The sequence below is a fragment of the Colobus angolensis genome, unplaced genomic scaffold, assembly GCF_000951035.1.
Source record: "Colobus angolensis palliatus isolate OR3802 unplaced genomic scaffold, Cang.pa_1.0 Scaffold176, whole genome shotgun sequence".
In the NCBI taxonomy this organism is placed as follows: Eukaryota; Metazoa; Chordata; class Mammalia; order Primates; family Cercopithecidae; genus Colobus; species Colobus angolensis.
The window spans coordinates 4856279-4881395 of record NW_012114888.1 but is presented as its reverse complement, the minus strand read 5'-3'; the positions used below and the strand labels follow the sequence as shown (position 1 = coordinate 4881395).

The 25117-nt window shown below is 44.0% G+C and overlaps 1 protein-coding gene and 2 pseudogenes across 3 annotated transcripts in view; 2 read left to right on the top strand and 1 right to left on the bottom strand.

Moving 5' to 3' along the window:
* The window catches only part of LOC105509505, a 2762-nt pseudogene extending 2363 nt beyond the window's left edge, over positions 1 to 399 (bottom strand).
* A 358-nt stretch (positions 400 to 757) lies between these two features.
* Positions 758 to 25117, top strand: part of LOC105509487 (protein SSX5-like) — a 58421-nt gene continuing 34061 nt past the window's right edge. Inside the window, exons 1-4 of one of the 3 annotated variants that reach the window (XM_011938734.1) lie at positions 758 to 890; positions 2279 to 2367; positions 2802 to 2916; positions 3452 to 3547. In XM_011938734.1, coding sequence (XP_011794124.1) covers positions 857 to 890; positions 2279 to 2367; positions 2802 to 2916; positions 3452 to 3547 — 334 coding nt within the window. In that variant the 5' untranslated portion in view covers positions 758 to 856. The other 2 variants (XM_011938735.1, XM_011938733.1) reach the window with 2 other exon arrangements.
* On the top strand, positions 17789 to 18089 carry LOC105509492 (annotated as a pseudogene).

Here is a 25117-nt window from a genome sequence, read left to right as displayed (position 1 = left end):
AAAAAAAAAAAAAAAGCTTGGGCAGGGTTGTGCATGCCTGTAGTCTCAAGGCTGCGGTGGAAGGATCCCTTGAGCCCAGGACGTTGAGGCCAGCCTGGCCAACATAAGGAAACGGTCTCTATTAAAAAATTAAAAAACAAAAAATATTAGTGGGGGTGGGGTGGTTCACGCCTGTAGTCCCGAGAACGAGGCAGGAGGATTGGCCAAGGCGGATGTAACCAATACTACAATCACATCCCATAAGTAAGTACATTTTCCTCTCTCCAGGGCTACAGGTAAAGGATGGTAATTGTGCACACCACACTTAGATTGCCTTTCAAAAATGTAATCAGAGGTTGGAGGGCCTTGGACTGACTTTTTCAGTTGCAACAGATATAGAAGCCACTGAAGAATGAACATCACGACTAAGTACAGCAAAGCTCTCTGCAAATGTGCTTGTTTGAAAAACATTGTGTCTTTCAAGTAGAAAAATCACAGATCCGACAATTTTTTTCTTCTCTCTATTCAGACTAGAATACAGATGTTTAACTCAAGATCCAGGGACAGTCTTCAGAGAGATCAAAATCTCCTGACAGCACCTGAGGACCACCCACTGTGTCGCAGTGGCAACAAAGTGTGGCTGGAGGAGGAGACAATATTATGCAATGTTGCTGCCCAAGGATGATGGACCAATCAGGGCAGTTAGTGAACTCCATCTGGCCAATCAGAAGTCAGAAGTGTAGGTGGAACAAGCGAAGCTGATGTGGCTTCCATTAGTCCAGCCTCCAGGGACAGAACCTTCTCAAAGTTAAGGTGGAGACTCTGATTTTCCCACCTAAAGCATCCCCAGGGATTGGCTACTAAGTTCAGAGTGTGCATGCTCTGTCTTTCTGTTTCTGTTCTTCCGCAGAGTACGCATGCTCTGATATTCTCTTACGATTCTTCCAAAATTTGAGTCAGCATTCGCTGATTTTCTTTTTCCATTCTTCCTACCCCTCCCCTCCTCCACGGTGCATTTGTTATCTAGTTTTAATAAGGAGTGTGTATGAGGCAGGTCGCCATCTCAAATCCTTCCTGTCAGTTTCTAACTTTTTCAGGTATGGGATTTTTCCTGGAAACCCTGTAATAACTTAAGAAAGTTGGGCCGGGCATGGTGGCTCACGCTTGTAATCCCTGCACTTTTGGAGGCCACAGCTGGTGGATCACTTGAACCCACGAGGCAGCGGTTGCAGTGAACCAAGATCACGCCACTGCACTCTAGCCTGGGCAACAGAGCAAGACCCTGTCTCCAAAAAAAAAAAAAAAAAAACCAAAAAACTCACTGAAATCTTTCCTCCCAGGCTCAAGTGATCCTCCCACCTAGACCTTGAGACTACAGGTGCACACCACCTGGCTTCTGCTAAGGTTTTTTTTTGTTTGGATTTTTTAGTAGACATGGTTTCACTATGTTGACCAGGCTGGTCTCAAGCTCCTGGGCTCAAGCAATTTGCCCAACTTGGCCTCCCAAAGTGCTGGGATGGTACAGGCCTGCTCCACCACCCCCAGCTAATTTTTTGTATTTTTTGTCGACACGGGGTTTTGCTATTTTTCCCAGCCTGGCCTCGACCGCCTGGGCTGAAGCGATCTGCATGCCTCGGTCTCCTAATGAGATGGGATTACAGGCGTGAGCCACTGCCCCTGGCTGAGTGCTGCATCTTGAAACACCCCACATTCTCTCTAAGTGTTGGTGGGCTCTTGTAGTCTCAGAAGTTCTAGCTCTCTTCCTTCTAATAATTTACAAATCACCCAGTAATAGCCTCTGAACCAGTTCATATTAGCGATGCCCATTTCTCTTCAACAGAGCAGAACCCCCTATCCCTCTGCCTGATCAGATCCATCACCAGAGAGACCATGTTATCTCTGGGACTCACTTCCCTTCCTTTATTTATTCGGTGGGGGTGTCAGAACGCCCCCACTCAATACAATTACACAGTCACGTCCCTGCCTCCCCAAGAAGGGTCTAGGTAAGCCTAGCCCCAGGGAAAGTACTGATAACATTAGCTAAACCCCTCTCAAAGACTCAAGGCTGCTTTGCCCTAAGGAAACCTGTTATCCCCAATCAATACTTCTTCCAGAGATCGCTGGTTCCCTGTTGTCGTCTGATTTCTCCCCATGTCCTTACTCAGGGACAGATAAGCCCCTGATGGAGAAATGCAGCACCTGATTCCAGGTGACTGAGTGTGGCCAGCCGTCACTGATTTCTCCCTCCACAGGACCAAAGGTCCTGCACCTGGAAAGTCTCAGGCAGTTTCTCTTGCAGGTCAGACTACTCTCAGTGCCATGAACAGCGACGACACCTTTGCAAGGAGACCTAATGTTGGTGCTCAAATACCAGAGAAGATACAAAAGGTGAGGTGACCTGGAGAGAGTACAGTAGTGGCCCAGGGGACAGTGTGGGGTGACCAGGTTTCTGAGGAGGGAAGGACAGAGATACTGGGGACAAGGAGCAGGGTCCTGGGGGAGATCTGGACCCTTGGGAGCCTCCCACCCTTGCTCTGTCATCACCTAGCATCCTTGGAGACAAGTCTGTGACAGTACACTATATTTGGGAACTCTTATTCAGGAAGGTGGGAGGAGAGCCAGCCAGCAGCATTAAAGCCCTACTGTGTGACAGGGGAGAAGCTAGGGTAGGTCCCTGATGTTGTCTCAGTTAGCCACGGCATCAGCCAGGACGGATTATCATCTCCACTTCCCAGATCCAGCACACAGGAAGCGGCTCCAGCTGAATGGCAGACATGCCTAGCTGAGTCACTGCCAAAATTTCTTTTTCTTTTTTTTTCTAGGCTTTTGACGGTATTGCCAAATACTTCTCTAAGAAAGAGTGGGAAAAGATGAAATACTCGGAGAAAATCATCTATGTGTATATGAAGAGAAAGTATGAGGCCATGACTAAACTAGGTAACAGAAAGTTCTAGGTACAGATAAGACTAGGGACACATGAGCATCCCTTTTCCTGCTTTGGCTACTTCTTAGGCTGCAGAAAGTACCCCACATCTTCCTTTTGTGCAGGGAAAAATTGCAAGGCAGCTTCTGGGTGTTCTGCTCTTCCGTATCCTGTCGGGGCTGAGGGCAGGAACTGGCCACAGTGAAGCTCATATCTGGATCCTGCACGTTTCTCTCCCATAGGCGTCTTTTCTGATGAGCCCAACTGTCTCTGTGGCATCCTGGCAACCCCCAACCCCCACCCCAGACACACCCAGCCTTCCTTCTCTTGGCTTGTCTCTCTCTCTCTCTCTCTCTCTTTGAGTCAGAGTCTCAGTCTGTCACCTAGGCTAGAGTGCAGTAGTGCTATCATAGCTCACTGCAGCCTTGAATTCCTGGCCTCAAGCAATCCTCCCGCCTTAGCCTCCCAAAGTGCTGGTACTACAGACATGAACCACCATACCAGGCCTAAGCTTGTCCCTTAAGTAATAAACATTTTGCTTCTTTCTAGGTTTCAGGGTCACCCTCCCACCTTTCATGCGTAATAAATGGGTCGCAGACTTCCAGAGGAATGATTTTGATAATGACTGTAACCACGGGAATCAGGGTGAGTAGATGGGAAGGGGCTGGAAAGGGTCTCCTGAAGCCCAACTGCTTTTCAGCTCAGCTATCTGGGAAAGATCCTCAGGCATTTGTTCCCTCATACACACAAGTGCTGAGTGAAAAAAAATCGCATGCAGAAAGTTAACTATAGAGGCCATTCATATAAAATTTTAAAACATGCAAAACAAGAATATATATTTTTATGGATAATAAGTAAATGGTAAATGTATACAAACATGAATGTGAATAAAAAGCCATCAAATTAAGGTGACTGACTGTAAGTGGAGGAGGGAGGAGGGGCAGAGATTGGTGAGTGCTGCACAGACAGCTTCAGTCGTGACTTGTTAATAGTGTGTTTTGTTTTTGAGATGGAGTTTCGCTCTTGTCGCCCAGGCTGGAGTGCAATAAAGCAATCTCAGCTTACTCCAAATTTCACCTCCCGGATTCAAGTGATTCTCCTGCCTCGGCCTCCCGAGTAGCTTGGGTTACAGGCACCCGCCCCCCTACCCAGCTAATTTTTTAATTTTTGGTGGAGATGGGGTTTCACCTTGTTGGCCAGGCTGGTCTCAAACTTCCTGACCTCAGGTGATCCACCTGCCTCAGCCTCCTAAAGTGCTGGGATTACAAGTATGAGCTACCACGCCTGGCCTGTTTGTAGTATTTCTAATATTTTGAATAAATAAATCAGACCTAATATATCTGTGGGGTAATGTTGAGATCTGACTGGACTCAATATTATTTCCCATACTTTTCTGTGTGTTTGAAATATTTCCTTTTTAAAGGACATGTTGTTCTTCCTAAGCACTCTTAATGAATGAAAGGGCAGTTAAGAAAATGTTACAAGTGAAAAAAAAAAAAAAAAGAAACAAAATGTTAAAACTGTAGATCTGCTAAAAATTTCCAGAGTTTGTCTCATTAACAGCATGTAGATTGGATAGGTATCTTAGGAGTGAGGGTGATGAACACACGATGTAATAAAGATCGCTGTTTTTCTGTATTTTATCAAAACCAAACAGTCTTCTCATTCCCAAACAACCCCGATTCTCCATGGTGAGCTTGGAAGTGAGTTTGAAAGAGTGATCCCTTATCCAACACACAGAGAGCTTTCCCACTTGTCAGTGACGAGAGATAACATAGGGTGAAAAAAAGACAGGTTCTTAGGTAGAGAGACTTGTGCATTTCAGGAATATAAAGGGGACATATGTGAGCTCATCTGCTCTGACAACACAATTGTAAAACAAGGTCAGAATGTCTAAACTGTCTTCAGTAGACCTATTACTCCCCAACTAAACAGGCCGGATTCTATAGTCTCCCACAATCACTGTAAGAGATCTGAAAATCCAGTGCTTGAGTATCTGCCAAGTTTTTGACATTAAAGGAGTGTCTTTATACTGAAAATATTTCAGAGCCACTGGACTAAATCATCCATGGTTCATCACACATTGAACAGCTTAATTGACATACCATAGGATTCACCCATTTGAAGTGTACAGTGATTTTTAGTTGTTGTACATCTTAAGTGGATACAGTTCAGATTCCCAACCAATCAATTTAATTATTTGGGAAAAAGTAAAATATATATAATGGAATAAGATGAGACTGTGTTGGGGTTTAGTTCCCACGTGATAAAAAATGAGATGGATAGGCCGGGCGCGGTGGCTCAAGTCTGTAATCCCAGCACTTTGGGAGGCCGAGACGGGCGGATCACGAGGTCAGGAGATCGAGACCATCCTGGCTAACATGGTGAAACCCCGTCTCTACTAAAAAATAGAAAAAACTAGCCGGGCGAGGTGGTGGGCGCCTGTAGTCCCAGCTACTCGGGAGGCTGAGGCAGGAGAATGGCGTAAACCCGGGAGGCGGAGCTTGCAGTGAGCTAAGGTCCAACCACTATACTCCAGCCTGGGCGACAGAGCGAGACTCCGTCTCAAAAAAAAAAAAAAAAAAGAGATGGATAATTCTGAATTGATGCCACAGATAAATGCATCAACCATGACTAAACATAATTCAGAAGCAAATCTCAAATAACTCCTCAACGATGAGTGGACTCACAACCCTCCGCTGCAGAATACCCTGATGTGACAGAAATCTCTGTAGAGTTTGGAAATCTTTACCAACAAAGAAAAATTCTGATGTATTCTCTTTCAGTTGAACGTCCTCAGCTTTCAACTTTCAGCAAACTCCAGGGAATCTTCCCGAAGGTGAGTATCTCTCAGATCTAAAGGACCAGAGAACCTTTGTCTCTTCACGGATGTGAACCCTGGTAACAGTGGGAAAATATCAAAAACGCCCTCACTGCCTCCTTCTCCCCATGTCTATCACAACACCTGATGTAGCATCGACAGCTTGATAATACTAAGAGTTGTGATCCTTAATACTTCTTTTGTTTTCATAGTGATGTCAGATACTATTTTAAGCAGTTCACATAAATTACTTTATTTAATCTTTAAGGAGACCTCTATGACATTGTTTCTATTATTATCTCCAAATAATAAAGAGTCACACACTTCGGTTGTCATCCATATAATAGCCATGTGAATTGGCGCAAATCTTCTAAGTTCTCTGAGCTCCAGATTCCTGGTCCATGCATTGGAAGTAAAGAATCATAGTTCATGTTATAGATCCTAGTTATCAGCAACATAATAATAAAATGAGGCTATCTGGTACAGAGATGTTAAAGAATTTTCCTGAGGCACAGTGGCAGGGGTAGTCTAATTCAGAACTCCAAGCCATTTAAAGCTCATTCACGTTTGCATTTGTTTATGAGATTTAGATGTTGCTCACTAGGGCTTTACCCCATAGGGCCTGCTGGTGCTTCTGTTTAGACACCCACTCTCGCAACAGGAAGGACCAGCTGACCTTTGCTCTGTAACTGGGGCCACTCACATGGCCTAAGAGTCCCTTTGACTGTTGACTCTTCCCTACTGTGAGCTCTTTGAGGGCCTTGTCTGCACCTGGGGCATCCGGGAAGCCCCAGTCCCAGCCCAGGGGATCCCTCGGAGGCCCCTGAATGAGTGATCCCACAAGTGCAGATTCAACTCTGGTTTAGAGGGTAAAGGAATGTGGGAGTTGGGTTGCCAGTGTGGAGACCGAATTCAAAGGAGGATCCAGAAAGGTATTCATTGTTATTATTATTACATCTGAACAATATTTACAAGCTCAGAGAGGACTTTCCCGCAGCCTATTTTACATGTATTGTTCTCTATTTCATAAGTGAGGGAGCTGAATAAAAAGTAGCTTAAGGACTGAGCGCGGTGGCTCACGACTGTAATCCCAGCACTTTAGGAGGCTGAGGCGGGCAGTTCACGAGGTCAAGTGATCGAGACCATCCTGGCCAACATGGTGAAACCTCATCTCTACTAAAAACACAAAATGTAGCTGGACATAGTAGCGCCTGTCTGTAGTCCCAGATACTCTGGAGGCTGAGGGAGGAGAATTGCTTGAATGCAGGGGTTGGATGTTTCAGTGAGCCCAAGATGGCGCTAGTGCACTCCAGCCTGGCAAGAGAGTAAGACTGTGTCTCAAAAAAAAAAAAAAAAAAGAAGGTAGTTTGACATTGTTGGTCAGTGACACATCCCAATGCAACTAGAATTGTTATGAGTACCACCTCACTTAATTCCACATTCAATGCTGGTGCCTTTGTAGGGTGGTATGTCATATCTGCTTTCTTTGCTGCCTACATTAATTTCAACAAACCATTTCTTTACCTCTCCCTTCCCTGTAGTCATCTCTCTACTCCATCTTTCCCAGCAGTGTTTTGTAGCCTCCCTATGTTTTACATTTACTCTCCCAGGAGCTGTCTACAAGCTTATATGGGATGCCTTGTACTTTATAGAAGCTCTTCCTTTTGTAGACCTTGTGAATTCTTAGAATGCCATTTTTCTCCAAATCTTCTGTATACTAAACTCTCAATTACATGGAGATTTTTACTGTTTGCAAGAATATCAGTCTTAAAAGAGTGTGAAGATAACCATTCTAGCCCGGGCGACCCCATTCATTAAGGCCAATCCTTTCACTTCTAACTTGCCAAGTTTCTCCTAATTTAGGCATGTGTAACTCTCCCAGCGTTGTTGAGAACATTAAGATAAATGCATGTGAAGACGCTGCATAAGCTCAAAAGCACTATAGAAATGTGACTGATACTGTTTATCTGTGACCTTCATATTATAAAGATCATGCCCAAGAAGCCAGCACCAGCAGAAGAAGGAAATGACTCGAAGGGAGTGTCAGAAGCATCGGGTCCAAAAAATGATGGGAAACAGCTGTGCCCCCTGGGGAAAGCAAATGCCTCTGAGAAGATTAACAAGAGATCTGGTAAGAGGAAACAGTTCGGGAACAACCCCTCTGGCTTCCCTGGCTATGTTCAGGTGTGGGGAATGGGTATGTGACATGGATCCCAGACAAGCCTGGGTCCAGGCTGGGCTGATGAGTTCGCCCACTTCCAGATGAGATGTTAGACATGACTTCCAGAGACACAGACTGGAGTTGTCATCCATATAAAAAACCACGTGACTTGGGTCAAGTCTTCCAAATTTTCTCAATTCCAGATTCCTAGTCCATAAGATGGAAATAAAGAATCATAGTTCATAAATTGTTAGGAGGCATTAAATTAAATCTAGAAGGCTGATGACATGAAATGTGCTGAAGCGATTCTGTCTGTGATAACCCGGGATCATAGCTTACTCAGCTCAATGCCTGATACCCAATACAGGTGTACTTCAGAGATATGGCAGGTTCGGTTCCAGACCACTGCAACAAAGAGAGTCACACACATTTTTTTTTTGTTTGGTTTTACAGTGCATAAAAACACTATGTTTACACTACACTGTAGTGTACTAAGTGTGCAAGCGTTATGTGTAAAAAGGTACATACCTTAATTTTAAAATAATTCATTATTAAAAATGCTAACAATCTTCTGAACTTTCAGTGAGTCACGCTCTTTTTGCTGGTGGAGGGTCTTGTCTCGGTGTTGATGGCTGCTGGCTGATCAAGGTGGTGGTGGTTGCTGAAGGGTGGAGTGGCTGTGGCAGGTTCTTGAATACAACAATGAAATTTGCCACATCGATTAGCTCTCCCTTTCATGAAGCATATCTCTGTAGTATGTGATGCTATTGGATAGCATTTTACCCACATTAGAACTTCTTTCAAAGTTGGAGTGAATCCTCTCTAGCTATGAAAGTTTTAGATGGCATCTCCTTCCAATAGAAGGCTATTTTATCTACTTTGAAAATCTGTTGTTTAGTGTAGCCACCTTTATCAGTGATCTTAGCTAGATCTTCTGGATAAGTTGCTGCAACTTCTCCAGCAGGGTTTGCTGCTTCACCTTGCACTTTTATGTTATGGGGATGGTTTCTTTCCTTAAACCTCATTAACCAACCTCTGCTAGCTTCACACGTTTCTTCTGCAGTTTCACCTCTCTCAGCTTTCCCGGACTGTCTTCGAGTTTGGGTGTTGCTCTGAATTAGACTTTGGCTTAAAGGAATGTTGTAGCTGGTTTCATGTTCTATCCTGACCACTCAAACTTTCTCTGTTTCAGTAGTAAGGGAGTTTTGCTTTCTTATTCGTGTGTTTACTGGAGTATTAGTTATATTACTAATACTTTTCCTTTGCATTATATACTATTATTTCCTTCAAGAACTTTTCATTTGCACTCACAGCTTGTCTGTTTGGTGCAAGAGGCCGAGTTTTCAGCCTGTCTTGGCTTTCAGCATGCCTTCCTCACTAAGCTTAGCCATTTCTAGCTTCTGATTTAAAGTGAGAGACATGCGACTCTTCCTTTCATTTGAACACTTAACAGCCATTGTAGGGTTGTTCATTGTCCTAATTTCAGTGTTGTTGTGTCTCAGGAAATAGGGAGGCCCAAGAAAAGGGGGAGAGGCAGGGAAGAGCTCATTGGTGGAGCAGTCAGAACACACACAACATTGATCTATTAAGTTTGTCATCGTCTATGGGTGCAGTTCCTGTTATCTCCAAAACAATTACACACAACAGGGTGATTATTGTCAATGATAACTTAATTGTACATTTAAAAAAACTAAAAGAGTGTAAATGGATTGTTTGTAACAGAAGGATAAATGGTTGAGTGGATGGAGACCCTATTTTCCATGATGTGATTATTACGCATGGCATGCCTGTATCAAAGCATCTTACATACCCCATAAGTATACACACCTACTGTGGACCCACAAAATAAAAAGCAAAAATTATTTTAAAAGACTAGGCCGGGCGCGGTGGCTCAAGCCTGTAATCCCAGCACTTTGGGAGGCTGAGACGGGCGGATCACGAGGTCAGGAGATCGAGACCACTCTGGCAAACACGGTGAAACCCCGTCTCTACTAAAAAATACAAAAAAAACTAGCCGGGCGTGGTGGCGGCGCCTGTAGTCCCAGCTACTCGGGAGGCTGAGGCAGGAGAATGGCGTGAACCCAGGAGGCGGAGCTTGCAGTGAGCTGAGATACGGCCACTGCACTCCAGCCTGGGCGACAGAGTGAGACTCCGTCTCAAAAAAAAAAAAAAGAAATAAAAGACTAAAAAGCAACAAAAACCTTTGCAATAATAACCTCAAAGCTCACTGATGACAGATCACCATAACAGATGTAATAGTAACGGAAAAATATAAAATTGGTGAGAATCTCCAAAAAAATATTGCGGTATCTGTGAAGCAGTATGAAAAAGAGGTGCCATAAAGCAAGGAAGGGTGGCTGGAAGATTCTGAGTCATGACAGGGAACATTTTTCCTTAGGCTCCTTGGGTATATAAAGCTCCTGACTATCTGTCTATCATGGAGAGATAATGAGTGAACATGGTCCCCTCTCCACAAATGTGCTTCTCTCCTTCATTGTTACTGTGAAGTGCTGAAGATATACCAAGTCCTGATACCTTACTTTTTTGTATTTTTTTAAGACAAGATCGCACTCTGTCGCCCAGGCTGGAGTACAGTGATGCAAGTCCAGCTCACTGCAGCCTCGATCTCCCAGGCTCAAGGGATTCTCCCACTTTAGCTTCCCAACTAGCTGGAACTACAGAGAAACACCACCACACCCAGCTAATTTTTGTATTTTTTGTAGAGATGGGATCCACTATATTTCCCAGGCTAGTCTGGATCTCCTGGCCTCAGGCAATCCTCCTGCCTCAGCCTCCCAAAGTGCTGGCATGACAAGTGTGAGCCACCTGCCCAGGTCTTCACTTTCTTTAATGAACAATTAGCAAAGTTTCATCTTAGAGGCAAAAGTGGCTACTGCCAGCCAAGCTGGGTGTTGTGTTGGAGGGGAATCTAGTGATTCAGATGTTTTAAATGAACTTTTAAATTCACCTACCTGATGATTATCCTAAGGTCCTTTCCTGCCCCGTGTAATTTTGATTCTGGGTTTAGAGTTTTTCATAGGCTTTGTTACAAAGAGCATCTCCTGGCCAGGTGCAGTGACTCATGCTGTAATGCCAGTACTTTGCGAGGCCGAGGCAAGCAGATCACTTGTGGTCAGGAGTTCGAGATCAGCCTGGCCTACATGGCGAAACCCCATCTCTACTAAAAATACAAAAATTAGCCAGCCTTGGTGGTGGGCACCTGTGAGTCCCAGTTACTGCAGGGTCTGAGGCAGGAGAATCCCTTTAACCCAGGAGACAGAGGGTGCAATGAGCCGAGATCACACCACTGAACTCCAGCCCGAGTGACAGAGTAAGTTTCTGTCTCAAAAACCAAACAGCATCTCTTGCCTACAGTGATTTGAGCTGTGGTCTTGTCTTCTTGGATTTCTCTATCAGTCTGATCCCATCTACTCTATCTCCCAGGAATGCCTCGGTATTTCTGGTGGACCACTGACACGTTTTCCTATTTTCCACTACTGTTAAGAATTGACCCTTGAAAACATTTCTTCCCAGTTCAATGGAATGTTGAGTGGGGCACGGGATCTACCTGCCATCTTGCTCCAATCATCTGGTTTTAGATATTTTATGTATTTTTGTCACTATATAAGTGCAATTTTTCTCAATTTGGTTTTCTAAGTGGTTATTATTGGTATGTACAAAACCTATCTATTATTGTATATAATATATTGTTACCTCTCTGAATGCGGCTTCCCTGCATTTTGGCACAAGACTCAATCTGTTTTATTCTCCAAAAGAAAACTGACAGGCTGGGCACAGTGGCTCTCTGCTATAATCCCAGCACTTTGGTAGGCCGTGGTGCATGGACTACCTGAGATCAGGAGTTCAAGACCAGCCTGGCCCAGATGGTGAAACCCCATCTCTACTAAAAATACAAAATAAAAAAAAATGAATAAAATAAAATTAATTAGACAGGCATTGGTGGCACGGGCCTGTAGTCCCATCTACTAGGGCAGCAGAGGTGGCAGGATTACTTGAACTTGGGAGGCAAAGACTGCAGTGAGTCGAGATTGCGCTGCTGCACTCCAGCCCGCGTGACAGAGACTCTATCTCTAAATAAAAAAGAAAAAGAAAAAAGGAAAATTCACTTCACAGGCAATAGATAGTGATAAAAGGATAATTTATGGAAGATGTCATAGGGGAGACTGACGGAAAGAAAGGAAGTATATATTTTACCGAGTTGGGCAGTTCACTGCAAAAATCACCAGAACTGACTTTTTCTCCAAAAATATTACCCATAAGCTATTCTACGACTGTTTTTTTCTAGTCCTTCCCTCTGTTCCAAATCTTCAAATTGTCCTTTTCCTTACTGGGATAATTTTCCTCTGCCCAGATCTGGATCCTTCACAACACTTAACACTGTCTTCGAGTGTGTGAATTTCCATTACTTTAGCTCAGGTTCCCAAAGAAACAGGCTTTGGGGCATACAGGACACCTCTAGACAGACTATACTGAGAAACTATGCTCGGATCGGTGCATGGGAAGAGGAGAGGAGAGGGAATTTAGGTACCTGGCTCTCACTCCTGGTTCTTTTTCCAATTGGTCAAAATTTACCTCACAGGCACGAACTCCCCCACACTTCTAGATTGCATCACCTTCCCCTTTGGCAGCTGTCTTGGAAGCCAGATCTGGAAGCCAGATCACACAGTTTGGAGTGCAGTGTTTCATACAATCCAAAAGTGGTTGTAGAGGCCAGGTGTGGTAGGTCAAGCCTGTAATCCTAGCACTTTGGGAGGCCAAGAAAGGTGGATCATGAGGTCAGGAGTTCAAGACTAGCCTGGTGAGCATAGTAAAATCCCATCTCTACTTAAAATCCTAATTTAACCTAGCATGGTGCCCCATGCATGTAATCCTAGCTACTCAGGAGACTGAGGAAGGAGAATCGCTGGACCCTGGGCGGCAGAGGTTGCAATGAGCCGAGATAGCGTCACTGCACTCCAGCCTGGGCAGCAGAGGGAGACTCCCTCTCAAAAACAAACAAACAAAGAAAAGTTGCAGCAGAAACCAGAAATTTCAGGTGTGTGGCTCACTGGCCTGATTATACAGTAGCAGCCAAGAATGAAAACTAAATACTCCCAGGCAAGTCCTAAGTTCACCAAGTAATTGGAGTATGCATCTGTGCTAGTTAACTGCCCTTATCTGAAAGAAAAATAAAACTCATATCTCTGTGACAAGCAGGTGCTTATAGCTTGGAGCAAGTCACTTAGGCTAAACTCCCCTAGTGACAGGGAGACAATGACATCATCTTCCTCAATGTTCACATTTCAAAGAGATAGCTCCAAGGACCTCAAGAAAGACCTTCCTGGGGGCCGGGTGAGGAAGGTGAGGCTGGAGGATCACTTGAGGCCTGGAGTTCAAGTTCAAGACATTCCTGGGTTCTAGGGTGAACAGAGGCTTACAAATAGAAATTTTCTGAAGAAACTGCTCTAAGGAAAGTGAAAAGGGGAAAGGCCTCTTCTTACCCTTTTGGCAACGGGAAAAAAATCAATTTTGTGTTTAGTTACCCTTACAATTCCCCCCTGTTGTTATTCTTTTACAGTAACATTTTAATTTTCTAATTATCTCCACTGCTGTTTATATCTTTCTCTGGGTACTTTATAGCCACCTAGATACCCAACAAGTCCATAGTAAGATGCACAGCAAAGCAATTATCAAGATTACAATAGAGTGATTTTTTTTTCCGGGACAGAGTTTCACTCTTGTTGCCCAGGCTGGAGTGCAATGGTATGATCTTGGCTCACTGCAACCTCTGTCTCCTGAGTTCAAGCAATTTCTCCTGCCTCAGGCTCCCAAGTAGCTGGGATTACAGGCTTGCGCCACCAGGCCCAGCTAATTTTGTATTTTTTGTAGAGATGGGGTTTCACCATGTTAGCCAGGCTGGACTTGAACTCCTCACCCCAGGTGATCCGCCCACCTCGGCCTCCCAAAATGTTAGGATTACAGACATGAGCCACCACGCCTGGTCTAGAATGAGTTTTTAAATTCAGTATAATACTCACCTTGTCAGGGGGCGGGATGACCATTCAACACATCATATTGGTTGATTGTGTCAAAGTCAAAATAAATTATAGAGACAAATCCCTAAATCAAATGCTCTATTCAGGAATCACAAAATTGCAGTTCAGGGCATACACACGGACTAGGGTGGTCTTCAGTATGTCCAACGAACAAAGAGATGTTGGAAGTTTTATTAGAAAGAAAAATGTTACATATTGTTTTGAATTGAGACTCATTGGCCCTGGAGAAGCTGGTTCATTCGCACAATCAGCCTTCACATTCTCTCTTTTGATCAACATCTTTCTTTGAAAACCTCACTGATCAGCCATCTTAAAGTGAGGCTTCATTGTCACTCCATGCCAGGCTGGACCTGGGCCGGTTGTCTTTGTCCCATGTCAAGGGAAAGGTAAGGGAGTTGATATCAGGGACATGGGCCACATTTGAGCCACAAAGAGGCCAGAAGGAAAAAAAAAATCAAGCAGCTTTGTCTGGAGTTCAGCATCAAGTTTCATCGTGTTAGTCCCATCTGTATTAGCAATCATCTTGAAGCACTATGCCAACATTATCCTGTTGGGAGAACTGGCTTAACAAATATTAGACAGGCAACAAGAACAGAGCTCAGAGATCATAATCCAAAAATAATTAGCAATTGTTTTATTATTTTATTTTATTTTGTTTTATTTTATTGCAATGGATTCTTGCTCTGTTGCCCAGGATGAAGTACAGTGGCCTGATCCCGACTCACTGCAACCTACATGTCTCTGATTCAAGCAATTCTCCTGCCTCAGCCTCCTGAGTACCTGGGATTACAGGTGCTCACCACCACGCTGAGCTAATTTTTGTATTTTCAGTAGAGACGGGGTTTCACCATGTTGGCCAGGCTGGTCTAGAACTCATGACCACAAGTGATCTGCCCTCCTTGGCATCCCAAAGTGCTGGGATTACAGGCGTGAGCCACCACACCCAGCTATAATTAGCAATAGTATAATAAATTTAGTTTGTACAATGGTTTTGAACCAAGATCCCAAGCTTAAGAGCCACCAGCTAAACAAATCAAAAACCTATGGGGGAATTGAATGAGACCTCTTGTAGTCTTTGAGTAGCATTTTAGGACTGGGTTGAATTAAAGCAGAGTGCCGACTCTATAAAATGGACCACTAGGGGAATCAAAGGATTTGGGGATCAGGTTCTGTCAAGTGAAACGTATAGACATTTAGAGGGTAAGAGTCTCATTATGATGTGAAGACTTATTCTGACATCTTGAGAAAAGCTGTCTACAGTGTGGAAACATCAACTTCTCATCCTGATTTGTCGTTCAAATGTCTCTGATTATGGCATTGGACAGTTTGGAGAACTGTTTTTGTGGTCCATACATCAGGCACAACACTTGTTCCTTAAAATTTACGCACTTTTGGCCGGGCGCGGTGGCTCAAGCCTGTAATCCCAGCACTTTGGGAGGCCGAGATGGGCGGATCACGAGGTCAGCAGATCGAGACCATCCTGGCTAACATGGTGAAACCCCGTCTCTACCAAAAAATACAAAAAACTAGCCAGGCGAGGTGGCGGGCGCCTGTAGTCCCAGCTACTCCGGAGGCTGAGGCAGGAGAATGGCGTGAACCCGGGAGGCGGAGCTTGCAGTGAGCTGAGATCCGGCCACTGCACTCCAGCCTGGGCAACAGAGCGAGACTCCATCTCAAAAAAAAAAAAAAAAAATGCACTTTTATAGGACTTGTAAATCAAAAATAAAATCCTAACCCCCGCCACCCCCCAACCATCTGAATTGACTTCTTCCTCAGCCATGGCTCTTTTAAAATTTAACCTGAGAGACTGTTTCAGGCCATGACAGGAAGTGGGGGTCGGACTTGCCTCATTATACCTCTGTCATCAACATCAACACAGACTTTCAGTCTAGTAAGAAACATGTTACAACCTATTCTCTCTGAAGCCTAGTACCAAAAGGCTTTCTCTGCAAATATGAACTTGGGTCTACACAATCCTTTATCTTATCCCAGGCATTCCTTTCTGTTGATCCTAGGGTTTTGTTTTGTTTCTGTTGGAGTTTTGCCCACGTTGGAGTGCAATGGGCGGGATCTCAGCTCACTGCAACCTCTGTCTCCCAGGTTCAAGCAATTCTTGTGCCTCCAATAGCTAGGACCACAAGCGCGGGACACCACGCCCAGCTAATGTTTTGTCCTTTTAGTAGAGAAGGGGTTTTGCCATGTTGCTCAGCTTGGTCTTGAACTTCTGGCATGGTGATCTGTCCGCCTCGGGCTCCCAAAGTGCTGAGATTCCAGGCATGAGCTAACGCGCCTGGCCTACTAATTAGGTTTCTTTTTGCTTAGGAAAACTGAGCTTTGAAAGGGTTAAGTGTCTAAGTCCATGTTAACTTTCTGTATTGCATTTGAAGTCTGTTGACTATCATTCTGGTTAAATGAGTGACTTATTTCCACAGTGACCCGTGATCCTGTTTTGAACAAGTGTTTTGAGCCTTTTAACATCTTTGACAAACTTCTCCAAAATCCAATTCTTTTTTAATTTATCTATTGCTGTTGAACAGACTAATCATATTCTAATTTAAGTCTTTTTAACCTGAAATTGATTTTGAGATTTACCAGTGAGGCCCCTGGAGAGCCTCAAAGAATGTGTCTCTCTTTAGGCTTATTTGACAGGTTAGATTATATGAAAAGCAATGTCAAATAAAAAAAACCCACTAATTGCTGTTTACATCTATATAGATATGTTATTGATATTAATGTTCTGAAGATCATATAAATTTTACAGAGTTCTGATGGTCCTGGTGTGACGCTATCAGTCATGATTCTGGTTGTTATCTTAAAATGTTCTATATAATAGAAATAACTGAATTTTTTTCTCAATTGTGGACCTTTCATCAGATCTTAATCATTACTATTCTAAGCTTTATCTTCTACAGTGCTGATTCTTCTCTAAAGGCATCCAGAATCAGATTCATAAAAAAAGATTTTAACAAGTACTATTGAATATAGATTTGTAATAACTTTCAGATCAATGAACTAAATAAATTATTTTTCAAAACTCTAATGAAAACTGATGATTTCATGCAACTGATCATCAAGATCAAGCAGAACAAAATTACATGAGGCTAAATAACTGATAATGTTTTTATGAGCTCTATTTAAAACTTTATTTATTCTTGGGCTTGGCACAGTGGCTCACACCTGTAATCCCAGCATTCTCGGGCTGAGACAGGAGGATCCATTGAGTGCAGGACTTCAAGACAAACCTGGGCAACATAGGAGACCTGGTTTCTAAAAGAAATTAAGGAAAAAAAAAAAACTTTGTTTTTTACTTAAATATTTGGTTTTCCACATTTAATAAAATTTTCTGGTGGGATGTGGTGACTCACTTTGGAAGCCAAGGCAGGAGGATTGCTTGAGCCCAGGAGTTCAAGACCAGCCTGGGCAACATGGCAAAAGCCTGTCTCAAAAAAAACAAAAAAAAAAAAAACAAAAAAAAACCAATTAGCTGGGCATGATGGTGTGCGCCTGTGGTCCTAGCTACTTGGGAGGCTGAGGTGGGAGGATCACTTGAGCCAGGAGGCAGAGGTTGCAGGGAGCCATGTTTGCACCACTGCACTCCAGCCTGTGCAACAGGGCACAACCCTTTCTCAAAAAAATGAAAAAAAGAGAAAACTTTCTCTGTTAAACTATCTATAGTTTATAACAATTTGGTAAAGTATACTTTTGTAAACTAAGATGGAAAGGTTTGCTTTTTCTTTCTGCTCCACTCTTCCAGAATTCAAAAACTATTTGTAAATATTCTTATGGCAATATGGCTATTTACACAGGTCCAGTAAAAACCTGCTCTTGGTGACTCATTCAACTCCAACATGGCAAAAATCTCCAGGCCTACAGAGAGTCCCTGATTACTGTTTTCCAGAAATAGACTGGAAAGGATGGTTACAATAGCATTCACTCCAAGATGGAGTTCCCAAACTTCATGAATAGAGAACTGGATGCCTTCACAAAGAACCAGAGGGCCCCAGTGTCCTTGACCACAAGTTGAAGAAACTGGACCTCACTAGTGATGGGCAGCTAGATTTCCAAGAATTTCTGCATCTGATAGATGGCATGACTGTGGCTTACCATGACTCTTTTCTCAAGGCTGCCCATTCCAAGAAGTGGATCTGAGGATCCCTTGGGCCTGGTTTCCAAGTCACCCCCTTTCCTTCCAGCCTCACCATCACTGTCTCCTCACAGCCCACACGTCCCCTGGGCCCAGCACACCCACCACCTCATGCAGGCCCTGCCTGCAGGTAGTAATAAAACCATTCCTTCCTGCCTGCAGTTCCCCACTCCCTCTCCTCGCTGCCCCTCCTCCCCCTCCTCTCTCCTGCCTCCCCTGCCCTCCCCTCTCCTCCCTTCCTTTCCTCTCTTCTCTCAAGCACACCTACTACCTCATGCAGGTAGTAATAAAACCATACTTTACTTTTCTCTTCTCTTTCTTTTCTTCCTTTTTTTTTCTTTTCTTCTTATGTTTTTTTCAGAGACGGGGGTCTAGTTATGTTGCCCAGGCTGATCTTGAACTCCTGGACTCAAGTGCTCTCCCAACCTTCTGGGATTATAGGTGTGAGTCATTGCACCAGGCCCATTTTTTTTTAAACACGAAAAAAAAAATCTGCTCTCTCTTTATGAACGGATACAATTAAAAACATTGGTTATAGGGCCGGGCACGGTGGCTCACACCTATAATCCCAGCACTCTGGGAGGCTGAGGCGCATGGATCATCTGAGGTCAGGAGTCTGAGACCAGCCTGGCCAACATGATGAAACCACATCTCTACTAAAAATACAAAAATACGTAGCAGTGAGTGGTGGCACACATTTGTAATCCTGGCTACTCAGGAGACTGAGGCAGGAGAATTGCTTGAACCCAGGAGGTGGAGGCTGCAGTGAGCTGAGATCTCACCACTGCATACCAGCCTGGGTGACAGAGTAAGACCCTGTCTCAAAAAGAAAAAAAAAATGGTTATATTACCAAGGCTTTCATCAAAATACATGGAATGCTTGACTTCAAGTGTTTTCAGCTTTACAGTGTGTAAATAAAAACGGTCACTTTCTGGCGGCCCAGGAACCTTAAGAATGTAGGTGAAATCTAAAGTCGGCCTTGGTTTTACTTTCTATCCTCAAGAGGTTTTTAAATCTGAGATTCCCAAGTGATCAATATATAGAGAAAAATTATGTTGCTGAAGAAAAGCTCTAATAGACCAGGCATGAGATTGTAGCTGTGTGCATTGTTTGAGTTCTTGTTTTTGTTGTTGTTGTTGTCTTGTTTTGTTGTTGTTTGTTTGTTTGAGACAGAGTCTCGCTCTGTCACCAGGCGGGAGTGCAGTGTCGGGATCTTGGCTCACTGCAACCTCCGCCTCCCGCGTTCAAGCGATTCTCCTGCCTCAGCCGTCCGAGTAGCTGGGACTACAGACTCATGCCACCATGCCCAGCTGATTTTTGTGTTTTTTGTAGAGATGGTGTTTCACCATGTTGGCCAAGATGGTCTCGATCTCTTGACCTCGTGATCCACCTGCCTCAGCCACCCAAAATTGTGGGATAACAGGCTTGAGCCACTGTGCCCAGCCGAGTTCTTGTTATCTACCTATAGACTAGACTAGATCCAACTTTTTCCCATAAAATTACTAAAAACAGAAACTGCTCTGTTCCTGATGTCTCCTTATGAAAAAAAGTCAAACTCTGGAAAACATTTGAAGAGATTTATTCTGAGCCAAATAGGAGTGACCAGCACTGATGACATAACCTCAGGAGGTCCTGAGTTGCCCAGGGTGGTTGGGATGCAGCTTGGTTTTACAGATTTTATGGAGACTCAATCAAATACATTTAAGTAATACTTCGGTTTGGTCCAGAAAGGCAGGACAACTCGAAGCAGGGGCTTCCAGTGTATAGGCAGATATAAAAATTTTGTGATTGACAGTTGGTTGGGTTTATCTAAAAACCAAGGATGGGCTGGGCATTGTGGCTCACGCCTGTAATCCCAGCACTTTGGGAGGCTGAGGGTGGTGAATCACTTGAGGTCAGGAGTTTGAGACCAGCCTGGCCAACATGGTGAAACCCTGTCTCTACTAAAGACACACACAAAAAAATAGCTGGGTGTGGTGGCGGGCACCTGTAATTGCAGCTACTTGGGAGGCTGAGACAGGAGAATTCCTTGAATCTGGAAAACGGAGGTTACAGTGAGCTGAGAATGTACCATTGCATTAAACAGATCCAGACTCTGCCTCAAAACAAAAACAAACAAACAAAAATGCCCTGGATCAATAGAAAGGAATGTCTGGGTTAAGACAGAGGATTGTGGTGACCCAAGTTCTTATTTACAGAGGAAGCCTTCAGGGAGTAGGCTTCAGAGAGACTAAGTTGTAACATGTTTCTTATGAGATTTAAGTCTGTGTTGATGTTGATGCCAGAGCGGTATAATGAGGCATGTCTGACCCACACATCCTGTCATGGCCTAAAACAGTCTCTCAGGTTAATTTTAAAAGAGCCCTGGCTGAGGAGGAAGCCCATTTAGATGGTTAAGGGAAGGAGAGGTGCTTGGGATGCTATTTTTGGTTTACAAATACAATAAGATAAAACTTCATTATTTTTTTTTTTTTGAGACATGATCTCACTCTGTCGCCAAGGTTGGAGTGCAGTGGCGAGATCTCGGCTCACTGCAACCTCCGCTTCCCGGGTTCAAGTGATTCTCCTGCCTCAACCTCACGAGTAGCTGGGACTACAGGCACGTGACACCATCCTCAGCTAATTTGTGGTATTTTAGTAGAGGTGGGATTTCACTGTGTTACCCAGGATGGTCTCGATCTCCTGACCTCGTGATCTGCCAGCCTCGGCCTCCCAAAATGCTGGGATTATAGACACTTGACAGAACTTAACTCACAAATACTTTGATTCATCCAGTGGTCTCTTTTATAGAGTTGGCACTCTGCTTTAATTCAACACAGTCCTAAAATGCTACTCAAAGACAACAAGAGGTCTCATTCAATTCCCCCATAGTGTTTTGATTTCTCTTGGGATCTTGGTTCAAAACCATTGTACAAACTAAATTTATTATACTATTGCTAATTATAGCTGGGTGCAGTAGCTCACACCTGCAATCCCAGCACTGTGGGATGCCAAGGCAGGTGAATCACTTGAGGTCAGGAGTGCGAGACCAGCCTAGCCAACATGGTGAAATCCTATCTCCACTGAAAATACAAAAATTAGCTCAGCGTGGTGGTAAGCACCTGTAATCCCAGCTACTCCAGAGGTGGAGGCAGGAGATTCTCTTGAACCCAGGAGGTGGAGGTTGCAGTGAACCAGGATCACGCCACTGCACTTCATCCTGGGTGACAGAGCAAGACTCCATCACAATAAAATAAAACAAAATAAAAAAAAATAAAACGATGGCTAATTATTTTTGGATTATGAGCTCTGAGCTCTGTTCTTGTTGCCTGTCTAATATTTGTTTAGCCAGTTCTCCCAACAGGATAATGTTGGCATAGTGCTTTAGGATGAATGCTAATATAGATGGGACTAACACGATGGAACTTGATGCTGAAATCCAGACAAAGCTGCCTGAATTTTTTTTTTCCTTCTGGCCTCTTTGTGGCTCAAATGTGGCCCATGTCCCTGACATTGACTCCCTTACCTTTCCCTTGACATGGGACAAAGACAACCGGCCCAGGTCCATCCTGGCATGGAGTGACAATGAAGCCTCACTTTAAGATGGCTGATCAGTGAGGTTTTCAAAGAAAGATGTTGATCAAAAGAGGGAATGTGAAAGCTGATTGTGAGAATGAACCAGCTTCTCCGGGGCCAATGAGCCTCATTTCAAAACAATATGTAACATTTTTCTTTCTAATAAAGCTTCCAACTTCTCTTTGTTTGTTGCACATACTGAAGACCACCCTAGTCCGTGTGTATGCCCTGAATTGCAATTTTGTGATTCCCGAATAGAGCATTTGATTTAGGGATTTGTCTCCATAATTTATTTTGACTTTGACACAATCAACCAGTATGATGTGTTTAAAGGTCGCCCCGCCCCCTGACAAGGTGAGTATTACACTGAATTTAAAAATTCATTCTAGACTGGGCATGGTGGCTCGCGTCTGTAATCCTAACACTTTGAGAGGCCGAGGTGGGCGCACCACCTGGGGTGAGGAGTTCAAGTCCAGCCTGGCTAACATGGTGAAACCCCATCTCTACAAAAAATACAAAATCAGTTGGGCCTCGTGGTGGATGCCTGTAATCCCAGCTACGCGGGAGGCTGAGGAAGGAAAATCGCTTGAACTCAGGAGACAGAGGTTGCAGTGAGCCGAGATCGCACCATTGCACTCCAGCCTGGGCAACAAGAGAGAAACTCCGTCCCCCAAAAAAAATTATCCTATTATAATCTTGATAATTGCTTTGCTTTGCATCTTACTATGGACTTGTTGGATACCTATGTGGCTGTACACTACCCAGAGAAAGATAGAAACGCAGTGGAGACAATCAGAAAATTAAAATGTTACTGTAAAAGAATAACAAAAGGGGGAAATTGTAAGGGTAACTACACATAAAATTGAGATTTTCCTGTGGCCAAAAGGGAAGAAGAGACCTTTCCCCATTTCCCTTTCCCTAGAGCATTTCCTTCAACAAACTTGTATTTGTAAATTCTTCCTCTGATCTGTAAGCCTCTGGCCGCCCTAGAACCCAGGGATGTCTTGAACTTGAACTCCAGGCCTGAAGTGATCCTCCAGCCTCAGCCTCCCAAAATGTTGGGATTACAGGCATGAGCCACCACACCTGTTCCCTAGGAATGTCTTTTTTGAGGGCCTTGGAACCATCTCTTTGAAATGTGAATGTCGAGGAAGATGATGTCCCTGTCTCCCTGTCACCAGGGGAGTTTAGCCTAGGTGACTTGCTCCAAGCTGTAAGACCTGCTTGTCATTGAGATATGAATTTTCTTTTTCCTTCAGATAAAGGCAATTAACTAGCACAGATGGGTACTCCAATTACTTGGTGAACTTAGGACTTGCCTGGGAGTATTTAGTTTTCACCCTTGACTGCTGCTGTACAACCAGGCCAATTAGCTACATGCCTGGACTTTCTGGTTTTGGCTACCACTTTTTTGATTGCTTGTTTTGCTTTGTTTTGTTTGCAGATGGAGTCTTGATCTGTTGCCCACGCTGAAGTGCGGTGGTGCAATCTCAGCTCACTGCAACCTCTGCCTTCCAGGGCCAAGCGATTCTCCTGCCTCAGCTTCCTGTGTAGCTGAGATTACAGGAACATGCCACCGTGCTGGGCTAATTTTTGTATTTTTAGTAGAGATGGGGTTCACCATGCTCGCCAGGCTAGTCTCGAACTCCTGACCTCATGATCTTCCTGCCTTGGCCTCCAAAAGTGATGGGATTACAGGCATGAGCCACCACACCTGGCCTCTACGACCACTTTTGGATTGTATGAAACACTACACTCAAAGGGGCAGATGATGCAATCTAGAAGTGTGGGGGAGTTTGTGCCTGTGGGGTAAATTTTGACAAATAATAAAAAAAAAAAAACCATGAGCGAGAGCCAGGTATGTAAATTCCCTCTCCTCTCCTCTCCCCATGCCCTGTTCCAAGCATGGTTTCTCAGTATAGTCTGTCTAGAGGTGTCCTGTATGGCCCAAAGCCTGTTTCCTTGGGAACCTGAGCTAAAACAATGGGAATTCACACACTTGAAGACAGTGTTAAGTGTTGTGGAGGACCCAGATCTGGGCGGAGGAAAATTATCCCAGTAAGGAAAAGGACAGTTTGAGGAATTGGAATAGAGAAAAGGACTAGAAGAACCAGTAGTAGAATAGCTTATGGGTAGTATTTTTGGAGAAAAAGGCAGTTCTGGTGATTTTTGCAGTGACCTACTCAGCTCTGTAAAATGTATACTTCCTTTATTTCCATCAGTCTCCCCTATGAAATCTTCCATAAATTATCCTTTTATTACTATCCATTGCCTGTGCACTGAATTTTCTTTTTTTCTTTTTCTTTTTATTTAGAGATAGAATTCCTGTCCACCAGACTGAAATGCAATGGTGCCACTTTGGCTCACTGCAATCTCCGCCTCCTGAGTTCAAGTGATCCTGCCGCCTCTGCTGCCCTAGTAGCTGGGACCACAGGCATGCACCACCAATGCCCGGCTAATTTTTTTTTTTTTTTGTATTTTTAGTAGAGATGGAGTTTCACCATCTTGGCCAGGCTGGTCTCAAAATCCTGACCTCAGGTGATCCACATGCCTCGGCCTCCCTAAGTGCTGAGATTACAGGTGTGAGCCACCACACCCAGCCTGTCAGTTTTCTTTTGAAGAATAAAACAGATTGAGTCTTGTGCCAAAATGCAGGGGAAGCTGCACCCAGACAGGTAGCAAAATATTATATACATAAAATAATAGATAGGGTTTCTACATACCAATCTTATCCATTTAGAAACCAAATTGAGAAAAATTACACTCATATTGTGACAAAAATACATACAATATCTAAAACCAGATGATTGGAGCAAGATAGCAGATAGATCCCGTGCCCCACTCAACATTCCATCGAACTGGGAAGAAAATGTTTTCAAGGGTCAATTCTTAGCAGTAGAGAAAAATAAGAAAACATGTCAGTGGCCCACCAGATATATTGAGGCATTCTTGGGAGATAGAGTAGGTGGGATCAGACTGATAGAGAAAGCCAAGGAGAGAAGACCATAGCTTAAATCAATGTAGGCAAGAGATGCTGTTTGTTTTTTGAGACAGAGACCTACTCTGTTGCCCAGGCTGGAGTGCAGTGGCATGATCTCGGCTCACTGCACCCTCTGTCTCCTGGGTTCAAGTGATTCTCCTGCCTCAGCCCCTGCAGTAACTGGAATTCACAGGTGCCCACCACCACGGCCGGCTAATTTTTGTATTTTTAGTAGAGACAGGAGTTTTGCAATGTAGGCCAGGCTGGTCTCGAATTCCTGACCTCAAGTGATCTGCCTTCCTTGGCCTCCCGAACTGCTGGGATTACAGCGTGAGTCACTGCGTCCGGCCAGGAGATGTTCTTTGTAACAAAGCTTCTGAAAACTCCAAAACCAGAATCAGAAAAACACGGAGTGAGAAAGGGCCTTAGGATAGTCATCAGGTAGGTTAATTTAAAAGTTCATTTGAAACATCTGAATCAGCCAGATTCCTCTCCAA